Here is a 19,173-nt window from a genome sequence, read left to right on the forward strand (position 1 = left end):
TAGGATTTTCCCTAGGATGGAAGTTAGGTTGACTGGCTTATAGTTACCTGGGTCCTCCCTCCTACCCTTCTTGTGGATGGGCACAACACTGGCCCTCTTCCAGTTCTCAGGAACTTTTCCAGAGTACCACGAGTTGTGGAAGAGTTTCGCCGGGGTTCTGCAATTACTTAGGCCAGATCCTTCAGCACTCTCAGATGAAGATCATCCAGTCACAAATTATCCAGTGTGTCACAAATTAGCCCCATACCTCCACCCCTTCTCCCCAGTGCCACTTCCACCCCTTCCCTACATGATCTGCTCTGCTTGCTGCTCCCAGCCCTATACTCCCCTATCTGCTACTTTACTTTCTGGTCCATCCCCCATCTGCTACATGCCACATACTGAGACTGCCTGTACCAGAGGTTGGTTACCCCTCTTCTAAATTATAAATCTTTGGAATATCCTAAAATTATATTACCAAGTTGAGAGAGCAAGTGCCTCCAATGCAGTAATATGAAATAACGTTCTGTGGAGCTTAAGTATTTATTTCTGAAGTATTTTGTATGAGACTAGTATAATGCCACAATATATAACGTTACAACATAAACAAGAGGCCAAACCAAAATTTCAGGGCCTGAAAGGTATGCGACTGGGAACTGCTCAGTAATGACTGGTGTCTAAAATACCAATATTTTAATTTTAAAGGTTGTTACAATAGTTTGTTGAGTGACAGGAAGATAGCTTTTTCATTTTGCATCTATTTCTAGGCATATGTAATTGCACACAATAATAACAATGTACAACTTCACATTTTAACTTATTGACAATATTGCAGCAATCAAACTCATTCTTTTATATTTAGGCAGAATGTATTTGACCTGTTTTCACTGCTAGCTGTATACAGCATATATTTATTTTCTTAAAGAAAACCCATTCAAAATCTCCTTTTAATATAATTTGTACAGGCTATGTCCAAAATATGAAATACACTTTTTAAAATTACAATTAAAATTGGGGTGTTCTTTTATTAAAAAAGCATAACCTTTAAAAATGCACAGGGCTAAATTCTCAGCTAAGTATAAATAGTTATCCCTTCATTTACCTCAGTTGAGCCCCAGTGTTTTGTTCAGGTTGAAGATCTGGGTTGTCCAATATAATGCTAAAATAAATCCTTCCATTAAGATTCAAATCCATATTCCAAATATGGAAGCTCCCCAATGAGAATATTATCAGTGCTGGAATTTATCTGTTCCCTTTACCCAAACAGTTTCTTAGACTGGAAAGAAAAACTATCTAGCAAAAGCAAACTACATTTAATAGTAATTTCTTAACAACTTCCAAATTTAGGGACAGATATGTAATTTAACTATAACAATTCTTAACAGATTTAACAAGAAATATAACTAAAGTAAACTTATCTACCATGTTATGATCAATGGTAGTTCAATCCAAAGTTTCTTCAAGAAGATGAGATGAGATGTAAATAAATTGTATTTTAAAATGGCTCAACAATATATGTTGTAATATAAAAGCACATAGTAACTCTAAAAATCACAACTCAATGTGTTTAGCATTTTTTTTCCTATTTCAGTCAACAAAATTAATTTCTCATTTTCATCTGTTTCTTACGAAGTTCTAGTCAATGTCATTTAGTGCAAGGACATAATGAAAAATCGCATGCTGTAATTTTTGGATTGTAAAATACTGTCAGGCGGTGGGGGCCAACCTTTTTGGCAGGTGTGCCACAAATTAACTCTGCATCCTCCCCACCTGTCACTCCCCCCTTCCAATGCCTAATCTGCTGCTCTGCTTCCTTTCCTGTACTCGCTGCCTTATCTGCTACTTCATTTTCTTCTCCCTCTCCAGTCTGCCATGTGCTGTACACAGAGGCTGTCCCGCTTGTGGTGCCCATGCTTCAGGTTGGTCTGAAGCCTATTACCTTTCCCACTGTAAGGGAAAGGAAGTAGGCAGATAAAAATGTGTTTTCACATTTGGGATCACATGCTGGGATTTAGAAAGAAATTCTTTGTAAAGCCTGAACTTTGGGTATAAAATGTATCTGAAAATCCTTAATTTCAAAAGTAATCTAGGCCCAAATCTTCTGAGCTAGCTGGGTACCTAACTCCTATTAAAAATCACTGGGTGTTAGGCATCTAATTAGTTTTGATACTTTTTTTTCCCCCAGGTCTCATTAAGTCAGTAGGACTTGGATGTTCTTGAAAAATTTAACATTTGCTCTTTAAAAGTAGGCAAGGTTACATATTTGTACCTGCTTCCCAAGGATTTATAAAGAAGTATAATTTAAATACAATAAAACAAAATAGAAATGAAAAGGAATTAGTGACATTCATCATGCTTTATGAAAAAGATTGTGCATTTATATTCTTCCAGTTTTACCCGCAGAAACTTTTGCTCACCAGCGTGCAAAAACAGAACTTTCCTAGTTCAGTAACTCCACGTGCTCATGGGTGAGTGCCCTTGACTGTAGTAGGATCCAGCCCCTACTTAGCTGATCTTGTTCATTTGGTTTCAAGTTTACCTTTACTTTGCCCCAGTAGGTTTTCATAGGAAAATGTTTAAAACAATTGTTAATGTGAACACATCAAAGGAAAAAAAAGTTAATAATTAAAAAAAATGCACACAAACTCCCTGAAGGCAAAAATACTCAAGACCACAAATGTGGATGACTCGGTAGTACTTATAACATTGATATCTCTCTGGCCTTTTTCATAGGAACACACTTTACTGTCAGTCTTGGAAAAGAAGTAATCATGGAAATTAAAAAAAATAGCATTTTTTTAAATAAAAATAAAAGAATAATTCTGTATGGCTTTTAAAGTTAAAAGATGCAACCACAAGTGGCTTGAATGAATGAATGTTCGTAATAGCAGAGCTTTACCTTTCTTGATTAACTATGATAAGACAATAGTGATAAGTGCTTGTTCTGCCTTTACACACACTTGCATGGCTCCCTTTCTTTGGATTTCTTTAGAAGTTCAGAGATGGCCCCAATTCTTCCTCTGCTGAAAAGTCATTTCAGGCGGTGAGAAACACAGCTTCATCTGAATCTGGATCCTTGCCACTGTCTTCACTGGGCAGGCAACCACCACTTGGTGACCGGCAGTTTAAGTCCTCCACACCTGATTCCTGATCGCTGGTGGCTGAGAGATCAGGATCAGAGCTTTTCAGGTTGTCCTGTGTCAGAATCAGGGCTGAGTCTTCTTCATCCCCTTGAGAGGGGCTCCGGGATGGGAATGACTTCAGATTGTTACTGTACTCCTGGGGAGTATTAGCTATGCTGTTGTTAGAGGCAGAGAGCCGTAGTGCTTTGTTCCGGTCTTGTTGCATATTCTTTACTTTATTATTATTTACCTGTACTTTTTTAAGATTTGATAGTCTCTGAAAGAAGAGAGACAATGTGAGTTATGAGCAGAATTGGACTGTATTGTGCCATGGGCACTGTATAAAAATTTAGGATTAAAATTAATATAAGCCCTTTGCAACCCTATTTATCTGACAATTCTCCCACTTACTTCAGTGGGGTTACATAGAGCATAGATAAAATTGGTGTCTATGCTTTGCAGGCTCTAGAAGTATATGAAACACGTATCAAGGCTATGTGGTGGTATGGGCAAGGACAAAGGCAAATGTTCGTTCTAAAAAGACAAAGATATCAAAAGGCAAATAAAATTCTCATTGACATCAATGGAAGCAGGAAGGATGCCTGGGCTGAGGCTCCATCTGTGATTGAAGAGCGCAGACAGGGGATGCAGACAGCAGACAGGGGGATGCTATCACACCCTAAACCAGTGATTCTCTACCAGGCTGCCACAGTGCCCTGAGGTGCTTTGAGAGTCTTCCAAGGATGCTTTGGGGTGCTACACAATGTTAGCACCATTAAGTGTGCCAACAACACCATTCACAAGATAAAATAGGAATCCCCAATGTTAAAAGCATTCTGACTTGTGATCTTTCTGAGTTCTTTGCCACAGAAGAATTGCTCTAGTATTTTTCTGTAGTCAAAGAGTGAAAACGAAGAGCTGGCATTTTCCACAGGGTGCCTTGAATGTATTGATGGGTTCCTTGAGTCCATCAAGGGCTGTCTCAAGTCAAAAAAGGGTGAAAACCTCTGCTCTACGTAAATCTAGCAAAGTTTTTTTGGTTATTTCTTAGGTTTAAGCCTGGGATAATGAGACCAAGTATCTCTTACCTCTTCTAAGACTTCCAGTTCCTCTTCTAACTGCTGAGTTTCTTCTTTCACTGCCATCAGATAATCTATAACTGACTGCCGCGGATGCATTCCCTTTTCAAAGCGATTATACATCCCACTCCAGAACCTGAGAATCAATAGCAGGGGCTCAGCAACTTCATAAACCTTGTGAGGAAATCACAGCCTTATGCAAAACACAGATCTTTGCAGTCTTAGACATAGATGAGCAACGAACAGACTATCATGTTCATTTAAGTACAGACTCTCCCTCTAGTTTTTCAAGTACTGTATATCACATGGCTAACATAATAAAAAGATTCATAAATAGTGTAAATCTGTGGACTAAAAATTGTATGATAATAATTATTAATTTTGTGCCAGTTTTATGAAAGGTCCAGTTACTTTTGACTTCATAGAAGTAGGGTCGGAAGGGACCTTGCAGATCTTCAAGTCCGCCCCCCTGCCTGGGCAGGAGAGAAACTGGGCTCAAGTGACCCCAGCCAGGTAGGCATCGAGCCGCTTCTTAAAGACCCCCAGAGTAGGAGCCAGCACCACTTCCCTTGAAGTTGGTTCCAGATCCTAGCCCCCCTAACTGTGAAGTAGTTCCTACGGATGTCTAATCTGAACCTACTCTCCAACAACTTGTGGCTGTTATTTCTTGTTATCCCGGGGGGCGCTAGGGGAAACAAGGTCTCCCCCAAACCCTTCTGGTCCCCCCTAGTGAGTTTATAGACTGTCACAAGGTCCCCCCTCAGCCTTCTCTTGTGAAGGCTGAACAGGTTCAGGTCCCGTAGCCTCTCATTGTAGGGTCTGCCCTGTTGTCCCCAGATCATGCGGGTGGCCCTCCTCTGGACCTTCTCAATGTTGTCCACATCCCTCTTGAAGTGGGGTGCCCAGAACTGGACACAGTACTCCAGCTGTGGCCTGACCAGTGTCACGTAGAGGGGGAGGATCACCTCCTTGGTCCTGCTTGAGATGCACCTGTGGATGCACGATAGGGTCCAGTTAGCCCTGCTGACCGTGACCTTGCATTGTCGGCCCATGTTCATCTTGGAGTCAATGATGACTCCAAGATCCCTTTCTGCCTCCATGCTCTCAAGGAGTTTCCCATCTTATAAGTGTGTTGCCGGTTACTGCTGCCCAAGTGCAGCACCCTGCACTTGTCCGTATTGAAACGCATTCTGTTTTTGTCAGCCCACCCTTGCAACCTATCCAAGTCTTTCTGCAGTCTTTCCCTCCCTGCTAGCATGCCCAACTCACCCCAGATTTTGGTATCATCAGCAAATTTGAATAGGTTGCTTTTCACCCCATCGTCCCATTCACCTAAATCACTTAAATTAGGGCTAAGCAGCAGACAGCCTGTGGAGCCACCGGATCCAGCCCACAGAGCCAGTGGGCTTTGCCTGTGCCTGCGCAAGGGCCAGGAAACAAGCAGCTGGGTAGCTAGAAGCTGTGTTCATACTGCTGCTTCCTCTAGCTCCAGGGTCCCTGGCTACAACACAGGTGCAGCTTCTAGCCAGTGGGGAGCTGTGCTGCAGCTGGGAGGTAGAGGAGTGGGTGCCATGGGGAAGATGCAGCTTCCAGCTGCCCAACCCCAGTGGAGCTCCCTACCAGCTGGAAGTTGAGCCTGTGCTATAGCCAGACTTCGAGGGGCTTGGGGAAGTAGTGGTGATGCAAGTGTGCTACAGGCAAAGGTCCTCGCCACTGTCATGCCATTGAAGCCAATTTGGTCCACACTGAACTACAGCTGAGTTATTCCAGCCTGCAGCTTTTTAAAAGTTGCCAGCCCTCTGACTTAGACCAACACAGCTGTGACTTTACTTGTTCTGAATGCAGAAATCCCTCTAGTTAGATTTTTAAAAGACTTAGCTGATTGTATTTATTCTCCACAGGAATATATGTCTGGTCACAATGAATGCATAATTTAAGTTGAATTATGTATTTGTTCTGTATCTAAGGAAGTGGTAGCTCCAACACAATAAAGGCTAAAGCAAGCTTTCCAATATTGTCCAATTTTCAACCTACCTCCCATAAATTCCCACTGACCTAGCCATACTGAGATTTTCCTGTCTCATGCAAGGAAAGGATCAGCCTCTTCCCTCCCAATTTTTACTTGTCTTGCCAGGAACGTCATTTTCAAGTTATGGTGTTTTGAAAAATCACATTTAGAATAAAAGTGTTAACAGGATTAGTCAAAAGTATATCCAGAATAGTTAGGTTGCATTCTGTTGGTTATGCTGTGAAGTGCTTTATAAGGAAGTTGAAATCAATGAAGTTGTTCCCACTTACTCTTCTTCTGAAATTGGTCCTAAACATTAAACATATGCTAGCATGGTTATAGCTCAATGTTTTCATGAGGCATTCTATGTAGTGCCCTACAGACTAAAGGGACCTGGCACATTTATTACCCAGGTATAACAGGGCCTTTTTTATTATTTCTTCTCAAGTTGCCACTGTATAAATCACAGAACTTGATCATGAGAGATGCAGAGCATGGCAACTTTCATTGAAGCCCCAGGGGGCCCAGTAGTGCTCCTCACATGGTCTGAAACTTTCAAGATCAGTCCACAGACCTTCTTCATTCAGGAAACTACTTGGGTACATGCCTACAGTTCAGTTAAGTAATTAGTCTAGACACGGCACTATACTAGTACAGTTCTCTTGCTTCCGGGATTTGACTTAGCTTAGTTAAGTGCCATGTGAATATACTGTAGGATGCTTAACATTAAGAACATGCTTGTGTGATTTCCTTAAGTAGGTATGAATTCAAGCCTACAATAAATGTTTTCTGGAAGCAGAGCCTCAAGAGAGTCCCAATTGTGAAATCTTCGCAGTACTCAGGTATTACTAATCTGCGCACCTCAGTGCAATTCAGTTCAAACAAAAAATAAAAAATAACAGGACCAAAAAAACCCCAAACCCCTTAGGACTCAGTTTCTTTCTACTTACTCCAGAGCCACGCTGCCTGTCTGTCTGCTCTCACACGACTTGATGTTGTGGGCCTTAGTTCAAATAACTGTTCCCATTCATGCGCAAATGAAAAATCAGCTCCAAATCATAAGCATATTTGGAGAGCTTAGATAGTAGTACTCGTCCCTTGTTTTCCAGTTGAACCATGACCAGAGCCTGCCTTTACATACATAAGGAGCTCAGTAGACAGGTTAAGTAACAGTCAGGCTTGTATTCAGCATTCAGCTGTCTAGCCAAGTGGCTGGCAGAGCTGTTAGGAGATTTTGCAGACTAAGTGGTTTATTTTTTTCCCCCAGTGCTATAGTATTTCAGTCACACGCTCCCCCTATATTTATTAATGTGGAAGATTTAATCCTATAAATCCTTATAGGCACAAACAGTCCCAAAGCCGATGTGATTACTCACATGAGGGCGAAGCTACTCTGTATAATATCAGAGCTAAAACATGTCAATGAAGGTGGAAAGAGAGTCTGTCTTACTTGCATATTAATTTAGCATTTATTTTATTGTGTGTAAATTAAACCCTATGACCAAAATCCTTTCTTCACCTCTGACGTGGACTGATTCTGGGTACCAAGCACACATTTAAAAAAAAAAACCCTGAAATCAGTACCAAAGAGACTAGAATAGAATTGAAAGAGCCCAGTGAAACAAGTGACTAACCACATAATTGGGATATAAACACAGCACAACCTTAGACATAAGCTTCTTTTGGGACTAATCTGATGTTGTGAAACACTGTAGAGGCCCTGTCTGGAATTAAGTCTTTCCACTGTCTTCCTTACCATTTAATTAATCAATATCCTAGACTGTAAGATGAGTGGTGGCATTTTGTTCTGATAAATATCACTAGCAGCATCTTGTTCACAGTGACAGTCAGGAAAGGAACTCACTTACTTATACAAGAAGTTGCATGGGGCTGTCTGTGGGTGGAGAGTCCCCTGGGTTTGACCATGATCTGCTCTGTAGAGAGGATTCATGTAATCCACTCGATTCTTCCACAAATGAGCCCAAAGTGAGTATGTTCGTTCTTGAATTCTGGGAAATAATTTAAAGGAAGAATGTATAACTGCTCTTCAGCTGGGTCGGGGGAGAGGGGGGCACAGAGATCAGGGAAAATATTTTAGTGCTCTTTGCTACCTATTAGAATGTAGCTTTACAGAAAACAACGTAAATGATAGATGCAGAAGCCTGATTTCCTTCATTCAATGTAAAGGACGAAATCCATTGTACCACCATAAAGCCAGAGTAGTTGACATGTAGGAGCAAGGGGGTTAGACATATAAAATGCAATCTTCATTTCAGGGTACATTAGCATGGTTTCTGTCAGATGGAATAGCAGCAACAAACCCTCTGTATTAATTCTGTGGTGTTGAGGCCACTGACTGCATGGTAATGGACCTCATGGTTCCTCCCGTGTGCCAGCCCCTGTAACCCTCACTGCAAGGCCTTGCTGGGCTACATGGGACTGATGTACAGATATTTCTATGTGGCCCCCCTGCCAACTCTGGCTTCTCCTTCAGTAATTAAGCCTTTCCAGTACAGCTGTTATTCAGGGCTTCTAAATGGATCTTCACTCCATGAACAAATTTCAGCCCCATGAAAATGTACTGACCACTGAAGCTGGCACCAGATGACACAGCCACAGAGAGACCAGTGGCACTAAAACCAGTAATGATGGCCTTTCTTTTACAGAAGGAATGACTAGTTTTCAGCAGAGCCCTCATCCCCCATTTGGTTACAAGGAGAGCTCAATTCAACTCTCTTCTGTGGTGTTGGAATGGTAATCGCACCTTTGAGGGTTTTTTAGTTTGTGTGGATAACATCTGAAATTGAAACAGTTGTGGACTGCCAGGGCTACAGCCCACCTGGAACAGGAATGCAGGTGTTGTATCAGTGCACAATTTGTTATTTGCAAGACTGCAACTCTGGACGGTTTTCTTCCTCTTGGCAGGATTAGATTTTCTTGTTAGAGGTAGAATCGATGTGCAAGCAGCTGAGTCTCAAGCCTTGCAGGGCTCCAAACCTTTTCCTGCAAACTAGCTGTCAACCTGCCTGATCACCATGCATTACAGTTCTTTCTGGTAAACTGGGATGACAGGCATGTTGATTCTGCTGATGTGACTTCAGGTCTCTGGCATCCTCTGGCCATCTGTCATGTCAAGATACATGGGTCTCTCATTCAGTAGATCTTGGCATGGAAAGATTTGTGAGGGCTTTCAGTTTGAGTAGGCTAGGTCCTTACCAGGTCTAGACTTGGACAGCTCTAACACTGTGACAGCTATTACGCTTGTAGCACAACAAAAGCCCTTGTAGTGCTGCAAAATGTGAGCATGCAAGTGTCTAAGTGGTCTGTAGTGCTACAAACATGGCATGAGTGCTATAGAAAAATACCTGTTTGAAACCAGAACTTCTCAGTAAGGCTACGTTGTCATATATAATGTCTGTTTAGTCAGATGTAATTTTACAGAGATCTCTAGTACTCCCAGCATCCTACAATGCTTTGCTATCCCTGCTTCCCTCCTCCAGCAGGGCACCCACCCACAGTGAGCTGTCAGAGAGTCATGCTGGCACCCTGCTGCCAATGAGAATATCAGTAAGAGTCAGTACCCTCAAGGCACTGCCACCACTGTCACCAGTGTGCAAGTTGTTGCCTGTGCTCTCTCAGCAGCAGCAGCACTGGCAGGAACAGCTACTGCCACCCCAAGCTAGGGGGCTGTCTTTGACCGCCACTGCTCCAGGACCTAGTGCCAGGAGTCAGTCCTCTCCCCTGCTGGAAGCTCCCAGCATGCTCTCTTCCCTCTATGGGTGGCTATCTTTGACAGCTGTTGCCACAGCCTGGGACAGGGCTGCATCTATGGAGGTCAAGCATAGCCTCCAGTTACCCACAGAGGTGGCAGGGGTGAAGAGAGCATGACCCATCACCCCCACCAATGGCCAGGGGTGCCTTTGTGCCAATACTTCCTCCAGCTGATATCCTTGTGGAGACAGCCCCAATGCCATGGGGCAAGGGTTGCAAAGGAACAGCCCCCTATCATTCCCTGGCTAGGAAACAAGCCTTTGACGTGAATATAACTCTGCAGTCTGAGGGCTGGAATATCTGTATGCTCTGCCACAGCACTATAAATTTAAAGTGCAAAAAGTAGTGTGGCACTTTGTAGTGCTACAGATGAATGGCTGTCTACAGCCTAAAAGAAAGGAGAGATGGCAACAGCCCATGATGGCTTCAGCATTCTTTTCTCCCTACTGCCAATATGAACCAGGTGGGATAGAAAAGCAGGGAATATATGTACCTGACACAACTGAGGAGTCAGAAGGCCTTTATACAAAGAAAAAGTGTATGTGTAGTTAAGAAGTTGCTGCACTGAGAGCCTGTATTTCTTACTTTACTTGCCCCACATTCTTGTAGAGTTAAATGAAGCTGGATTACCTTGGAGGAGAAAGCATGGCTAGCTTTTAGAGAGGCTGGGAGGTTCGACATGGCTTAGGAGGCTGGGACAGCTGGCTAGTAGAGTTCTATGTCCCAGGGAGGTGCCAAAGAATACGTTCTGTTCCCCGAGAATATGCCTGAAGGCAAAATTGAACACTGCTCAGACCCAGCTGACTCAGAAGCACGTGGTATCCAAAGATTGGGTCTGACAAAGCAAGCTGATGATCCTCACCACAGTGACTCAGCCACAGCTGTAACTAACAACTTCCCCTTTCACTTTTCATTTCAAGTTATTTACAGTGTAATAAAGTTGTGGCCACTTCATCAAAATATGTTTGTGTCATTTCTCACTGAACACTCATGTTTGTGTCACTGTCATTTACCTTACATTGCAGAAACTCAACACTTTCTTTTCAACTATATTGCCAGGTAAAGGAAAGTAAGAAATCTAAATTGCTGCCCTTAGTAGCATGCATGTATTAAGGCTTAAATGTGTGTCATTTTTTACAAGTAAAATATGTAAAACCCACATACAGCTATGTCGTTAATGAATAGGAAGTCTTACTTCAACTCTCGTCTCTCCTTCTGGCTGTTACAAAGGAAGTTACCAAACTGGCAGGAATAGATATGATGTTGTATGTGGATCAGGAATCTTTCATTGAATTCAAAGGCACAAGGGAATTGTTCCATTAGCTGCCAAACACACTCGATGAACTGGTCAATAACGGGGGATATCTCCTTTGGATCACCGTCTAAATTCCCATACCTAAATAATAAAAAGATATTACGATACAAATAACCTGATGCATGAAAAACAGGTTTATACACTTGACACTATCCCTTTATGTATGTGAGGGATGAATCACAGACCTCACGGTTCTCAAATCAGGCAAGACTAGAACTCTATAAAACAAAGGGCACAAATCATGAATGAAGCAAAAAAGAGAATCTCTAGCAGCAATGAAGAGAATCCCTGGAAGGAGGCTTGCAGAGAGCTGCACTGCTTTGCATCTGGTATCAGTGTCTGCTGCAAGCCTCTCAGTTCACTGAACACTATTAGTTAGTGTACAGTCAGCACATCTCCAGGGCAGATTCTGCCAAGGAACATGTACAAGGCCCTAGCCTTCCCTTTGCAGAACCCCCAGAGGAGGGCACCATGGGAAACAGCTACATTTTACTGTGTGAACAGGTGGTTTTTAAACCTATTTTCTTTATCAAATGAGGTATTGCTGATGCTGTTCACACTAGTTATCCCTAATTAATAGAAAAATGAAAGTATAAAATATAATATCATGAAGAAGATATGCTATATCTTAAACTCTGCCCAATATCTTTATTTGGTCATTCTGTTTATATGGGCCAAGACAGTAGGAAATAATATGGATAATTTCTTCTGAGGTACAGATTGCTAATTCTACTTATAGTCTTCAAAGAAAATATAGCAATACCATAAAGGATACCATAGTTATTGCTGATCATTATGCACCTTATATCTTTTTTTAATGTTTTTTGAGGAACTGACAAACTGAAAAGCTGAAAACGAGGGAAGTATGCCCACTTTACATTTAAACAGCAAATAATTTCATGCCAAAAACAGAGCTAGAGGCAAAAAAATAGCCTTTCTAAATAGTTTTATGTTATACTCTCTTTAAGTTTCTGAACTAATTCTTCTGTTTTACTTAGATTGTTTTCTTACAAACAGTTTGGATCACAGATCCTTAAAGTTAAAGGCACTTCAGCAAGTATCTTACTTTAACTACTATCCTAAACTAGGCATGCTTTTCTGAACTAGGGCCTTCATTTTTATGAGTGAAATCCTGGCCCTACTGAAGGCAATGGCATTGATTTGCTAGAGATGTCCTTTGACATTGATAGAAATTTCCCCCGAAGCATATTATTTTTTCTCTCCAAAATGAATGCTTCAGTGCTAAAAGCAATCTGTAGACACACATCCTATACACGTAATAGCAAATTAGAGTTCAGGCAGTTTGGTGGAAAAGAATAGTTAAAATGTATTTTACTTTTCCAGGTGGCTACAGTAAGCAGTGAATATTGTCATATATTGGGTATACTGTTGTTTTCAAAGGGAAACAATAAAGTAAAATTGTTATGACTACAGCAGAGATCTGATTTTATCCTGGAAAAACAGTATATATTAAACAGTCTTGCAGGGCTCTTACCTGTGATTAAATTTATGACCAAAGGAAACCCAATCTTTTTCAATTAATACCTATAACGAGAAAAGCACACAAGTCTCTGGGAGTCAACATTATTTTTAAAGCAAGCAGAAGAATGATATCAATAAATAAAACTGAAAACCTGAGGTACAGAAAGAAATAGTTTTCTTCTTTAGTAGAGTTAACTTGAGTACTTCAAATGTCATTTAGACTAATCTATTTTTTTTATTAAATTTTACAAGCCTTGCTAATCTATCTTTGCACCCAAATTTGATAAACAAAACTGCAGCCTGTCTTTGAAAATTAAATCCAACTATAAAGTGATGGCAAGGCTCCTACTACAGCTTCCTGAGCAAAAAGCTAGTTTCCTTATACATAAATAGTCATGTACCTGACTAGGTCTAAACCTTTGATGAAATTACTCTATAAACTTAGACACGATATTTTAGAAAATTTACACCACTGACACTGCCAGACCACCTAGTTGTAATTTAGCCTTTTTTATTTCTTAACGGTAAAAGGTTATTTTATTTAAAAAATCTATTTTATTTATTTTAAAAGTAAAAGGTTATTTTTCCTTAAGCAAAAAGAACATAGTGCATAATGTTATTCATGTTTATAAAATCCTCTATAAAACAGACTTGCTTACCATGAATCCCTTCAGAGTCCTGTAATAGGGGTCTAACAGAAGGCTTGCTACAGAGCAAACCTGAGCTGTTCTATCCCAGCCATCTGAGCAATGAACAAGAACACTCACACCTTCCTCTGCCACAGCCTAAAAATACAGAAAGGCCCTCAGATAAAGCAATGAAAATACAGCAATAGGTAGAAATTAGAAGCAGGACAGTCTAGTCATTAGCATGCTAGTCTGCGTTTTGGCAGACCTGAATAAATTCCTTGCCCACTAACTTCCTTGTAACATTGAGCAAGTCAAGTCCAGATCCAAAAAAGAATTTGATGCCGAAGTAAAAACTTAGATCCTCAAACCCCCCACTACTGCCACCTATACTTGGAGGTACCTCAAGCTACTAGATGCCTTAATTTTCAACTAGTAAAGTACCTGGGGTGCCTATTTCATTGTTCCTGGGCATGCCCAGAGCCACCTAGATCTTGAAAGTTATGAATACTTGGGCAAACACCTGCTGGGGTTCACAAAATGCATGTTCCTGCACCTTCTTCACCTGTGGGTTCCTTTTCCTGCAGGTGTTCTCAGACTGTACCTAATCAATTGTTGGACACCCCAAAAACCCACAAAAAGAAAAGATGTAGGTGATGATGCCCACTTGTCCCTGGGTTATAGCAATCACCTATGATGTGAGAGGTATGTATTATATTCTGGAGTATATGTGAAAAAAATCTGGTAATGCTGTGCATGTGCACAGCCAGTTCAGCCCTTGTAGAGGTGAGCTGGTCAGTGCTCACACCTTAGCCACATCAGGATTCACAAAAATAGGCATTTGCCCATCTGACCCAAAACATGTACTTAGACTACAGCTAACCCCATACAGCACAGCCAGAGTAAGAGGTGGTGGTTTACACTATATACACTATGCAAACACATGTAAATCAGGACAACCACCTTACTCGGACTTGTTTTCAAAAAAATATTGTTGTCCTGATTTACATGTGTTTGCATAGTGTATATAGAGGTGATTGCATAATAGCTCAAAATAAACTCTTACTCTTGTACATTTTGTGTTGTGGGTGTGGGGAGTTTATAGGGGATATAGGGGTGGGTGTGGGGGGCTTGTGGGGTGGTTTTGAGAGTTTGTGTTGGGTTTGTGGGGGTGTGGGGATGCTGGGTGTGGGGTATGTGTGGGTGGGTGTGGGCCTTCCCAGACTGGGCTGGCTCATGCCAGAATGTGGGGTTCCTGGCATTGCAGGCAGGAGCCGCGTGCCATCAGCCCAGCCAGGCCAGCTCCATGCCTCCACGTAGGGCTTCCAGCATTCCAGCACCAGGAGCCCCACATGCTGGCACGGAGCCAGCCTGTTCTGGGTTGAAGGCACATGCCAGCAGGCTGGGCTGGGCTGGCTACGTGCTGCCACATATAGCTCCCAAGACTCAGCCGGAGTCATATGCCACCAAGGGGCTCTTCCTACCATGAACCAAGAGTGCCTCAAGAGTCTGCCACCTGATGCTGCCCCTTGTGGCAGCCCCCGCCCCCCCGGTGGTGAGGGGGCCCACACCCACCCACAAACCCCACACTCACATCCACCATGCCCCTGCAGGCAGGAGCCACTCACCAGTTATCCAGTCACTTGCTATCATGTTCGCTGCTTCCACATGGAGCTCCCAGCTGGAGTGCCAGGAGGCCCATGGGGGTGGAGACACAGAGCCCACCCAGTCCAATGACACGTGACCTCTGAAAGCCCGCCCCCCATCGACTTTCAGAGAAGCAGCCGTGGGCTGGTAATAATTGTTTTTTGGAGGGGCCTCACAGGCTGGGTAGAATGGTATGGTGGGCCAGATCTGGCCAGGGTATAGGAGTCTGAGATCCAACTCCTTTCTCTATCTGAGGGGAGCTCCAGCTCTATCTGAGGAGAGCTTCCATAGAAATTAATGCTGCTGCCACTACTGCCACCACTCACCTGGCCTGCAGCAATCCCCATAGATCCAGCCCATAATAAGCTGAGAATCATATCCAGCCTATTGGACCCAACAATTTTGAAAACCCTTGTTCAGGGTATTAGGATATTAGGTATTCATGGTACAAGTGATCTGTACAAAGAAGAGGTTATATTTATTTTGAAATCATTTAGGGAAGTTATAGCTCATAATGATGGAGGTATTTGTTAATAAGATTTCTGTTCATTTTTCTTTCACTGTTTATGCTGACTAAAGAAAGCTCTACTCAAATCATAAGACAGAAATAAAATAAGAAAGATAGTAACTAGAAAAATAAGCACTGAGCTTTGTTTTAAAGTGGAACAACGAATAGCAATAAATCATCAGTGCTTATCTATGAAGAGTTAAATCTATCTAAATTAGAATAATGTGGGCAAAAGACCAATAAAGAATTGGAAGTGGTAAAAGCCTCGTTGCTAAAGACAAATCATAAACAGAGCATAAATTCCAAGTAACCAAATTCCAGTAACCAAACACGACTGCATTCCAGATTAAAGTTCAAATCTTTCCACTGAATTTGGAGAGAAACAGGAGGCTGTCAGATGCATAGGCAACAAAAATAAAGAAAAAACTGAAAGATATTATATAAACTCCTTGCTAAAAGAAAGATGGCAAGGCCTGAAGGCAATGACCGCACTGCTGTTTATAGCAGAACTTGACTTCAGGGGCCTAAGATTTTACCTACTGAGTGACAGTAGTATCTCTAGCAGGTTATATGAGGATAAAATAAAAAACAACCCCTGTATATTAGAAAGACACAATCAGGGTAAGAAAGAAAAATTGGACATAGGTAGGGGTCTACCCAAATCAAGGAAGCAGGCAGCCAATTTTGCAGGTAGATCACAGGGCCAGCCATCATTTCATGGGCTTATTGCAGCAGCCCCGCATCGTGTCTGTGATTGGCCGAGGAGCCCAAGTGGTCCCACCTCTCACTGCTGATTGGTTAAGGGGACTGTCCATCATAGAGCCCCATCCTTTGCCACAGCTTGGAGAGTGGCGGAGCCACACAACATGTATCCCTCTTAGCCAATCAGTGGTTAGGAGCAAGGGCTGCAGCCATCTTGCCAGCTCCCCTTCATGCCAGCAGCCCCCTCCCCCTTTCTCCCCTGGCATGCTGCATGACCAGGATGCAGCAGCTATAAGGACTGCTGGCTCCCACTAAGGAGCCAGCATTTTATTTTTAGGAAGTATTTGCCCTTGGAGATTTCATGGACATTGCCCAATTGCAATTTGAGTAGGTTTCTATACATAGTTTCTGAATGTTGGTAAATATAAGAACGGGCATGTTGGGCATGTCCACACATGCATGCACATGTGCTCACAGCAGCTCAAATAGCAGCAGTACAAATTTATGCCGGAGGTCTGTGCCTCAGCACGTGCCTGAACATACACTTTGGTGTGGAGCAAATTGTGTTACTTGGTGCAAACTCACTCTGTCCAGCTCCTCCTAGATCTTTACCTAGGGGGAGCTAGAGGCTAGCCCCGACAGTATAAAAAGCTGCCCTGGTGAGCAGCTCTGGGCTACTTGCCCTCAGGAGCTTCTGAAGCCCAGCCACTTGGTATCCAGGGACACTAGCCCTTTGTGCCAGTCCCCCGCCCCCCACCCACACACACAGTCCCAAGCCTCCCCCCCAACACACTCCCTCCTACCCCCACAGCCCTACTTACCTTGGACAAAGCCCAAGTCCAGGTCACTGCTGCAGCCTTACCCCACTCCTGTTTTCTCCAGCACGGGTATGTGGCAGCCATACAGAAGCTTTGGCCACATGCTAGAGCATCTCTCTGGAGGACTCAGCCTCCAGTTGCCTTAGGGCATGCTCCAGGAGCGCACCCTGAACCACTTTTTTCCAACATTTTTTTTATACTGGATTTCCCTGAAACTGAGATACCCAACAGGCATGTGCTCGCTCATCTGGATGCAGCCATTATTTTCAAAACTAAACACTTGCATACTAACATGATCTCGAAAAGCAAAACAAAATAATGGGCACAAACTGATTGAAGATTGCTTCAGACTGGACATAAGGAAAAACTTCCTTACAACTTGAGTACTGAGGGTTTGGAAGAGGCTCCCCGCAGAGGTGATGCAATCACTCACCCTGGCAATCTTGATGCCCACCTTGCTGGGATCATCTGACCCCAGCAGTCTTTCCTGCCCAAGTGCAGGGGGGGCTGGACCCAATGATCTGTAAGGTCCCTTCCAGCCCCTAACATCTATAAAACTATGGGTGTCCCGAACCATCCAGCATAGCAAAGAACTACATATAGACTATAATTCAGAAACAAGAGTAGTAAAAGAAATAACATAATTCCTATTTACTATAACAGAAAGATAGGCTGGGGAATAACACAAAATTAAGAGTTACATCAGCTAAATAAAACATTCTGAGATGAACAATCCATTTAAATATCTGTTATTAGGATAAAATATATGAGTTGTATCATTTTGTAACAGAAGCCTCAAAATGAGAACACTGACGATAAATGGTGATTGGCACAAAAGAGTTAGCAAAGAGGATGTGGAAATTAACAGATTATTAATGGGTGATAAATACCACTGATCAAATCAAATGTGATTCAGATATACAGTTTCTCAATAGTAAAAACAACCACTTATTGAGATTTTTTGTCTCCCCCTGCCAGAGCTGACCCAAGCAGGGGCCCCATCCCTGCTCCAATCCCACATGCCCCAGACCCGAAGAAGTTGCTGCTGCCATCAGCAGTGGCAGCGGTGGCAGCACAGGGACGGGGGAGGTAGCAAGCAGCTGGATGCAAAGTCCAAAGTGGTGCGGAGTCACTGCGGCCGCTCCGCCCAGCTCTGCAGGGGCCCCCAAAGTGCGAGGCCTGAGGCAGTTGCCCTGATCCACCCCCTCCAGGGATGGCCTGCCCCCTGCACTAGCAAGCAGCAATGGCATGATTTGGATACCTGATCCCAAAAATCGCACGTCCTGCCACGCATGTGTAGCATTGCAGAAGGCAAAATGGTTGGGATCAGATCCTGTGTGCCTTTAAATGAATGCATGCCCAGGGCCCATTGTATACAAAAGCAAAATGGAAAAATGTTATTCTAATTTACCGGCAAAGTAACCACATAGCAGCTCTTGCCACACTGATGAATTGTGCTTTCTTCTGCCTTGACCTACACCATCAAACATTAGAGCCAGATTCTTTTCTGTTGTAACTCCATTGGCATCTGTAAAATTGCCCCAGCAGTGATTTTGGTCAGTCATTTTTTATTTAGCTTTACATGCTTTACCTTTGCAATAAAGATGCCCGCATCCATGATGGCTTTGATATGCTTTAGCCAGCCAGAATTCTCCAGGCCCCAGAGGAAGTCGCTTATAGAGGGTGACCTCAGTTCACAAACTGCAAAAATAAGCCATATGTTTAATAAAATATTTTAACTTGTAGGTTTAGCTTCCAGGCTATATGTTCAGGGGTTCTCTGTATTACAAGTGCATCTTCTGAAATTAAATGAATGCTTTTACATATATTTGAGGTCCTATATAACATGTAAGAAATCCTAAATTTAAAAAACTTGTAGACTCAAACTTTTCCCAAACTAAGTTTTGGGGAGGGTGAATTATCTTTAAAAAATCTAGGATAAATAGTAGGCCAGTGCAAATAGGGAAGTATTCGATTTGGATTCGGCCGACTCAGAGGGCAGTGATTCGATTTGGTGATTCAAATCACTGTCCCCATTTGATATGGCCACATCAGAATTGGAGGTTCGGCGCTGATCCGGAGATTTGGATCCGCCGGGGAGAGGCAGGCACAGCTG

General features: G+C 42.7%; 1 protein-coding gene across 1 annotated transcript in view; it reads right to left on the minus strand.

Annotated features, from left to right (window-relative positions):
* MTMR7 (myotubularin related protein 7) overlaps positions 1 to 19,173 on the minus strand; it is an 87,047-nt gene continuing 67,874 nt past the window's right edge. The window contains exons 8-14 of the mRNA XM_006015856.2: positions 18,649 to 18,758; positions 13,416 to 13,541; positions 12,770 to 12,819; positions 11,155 to 11,355; positions 8,057 to 8,197; positions 4,190 to 4,316; positions 1 to 3,378 (exon numbers count right to left, since the gene is read on the minus strand). Coding sequence (XP_006015918.1) covers positions 3,016 to 3,378; positions 4,190 to 4,316; positions 8,057 to 8,197; positions 11,155 to 11,355; positions 12,770 to 12,819; positions 13,416 to 13,541; positions 18,649 to 18,758 — 1,118 coding nt within the window. The 3' untranslated portion in view covers positions 1 to 3,015. The remainder of the gene's footprint in view (positions 3,379 to 4,189; positions 4,317 to 8,056; positions 8,198 to 11,154; positions 11,356 to 12,769; positions 12,820 to 13,415; positions 13,542 to 18,648; positions 18,759 to 19,173) is intronic.

This window comes from Alligator sinensis, unplaced genomic scaffold (genome assembly GCF_000455745.1).
Source record: "Alligator sinensis unplaced genomic scaffold, ASM45574v1 scaffold528_1, whole genome shotgun sequence".
NCBI lineage: Eukaryota > Metazoa > Chordata > Crocodylia > Alligatoridae > Alligator > Alligator sinensis.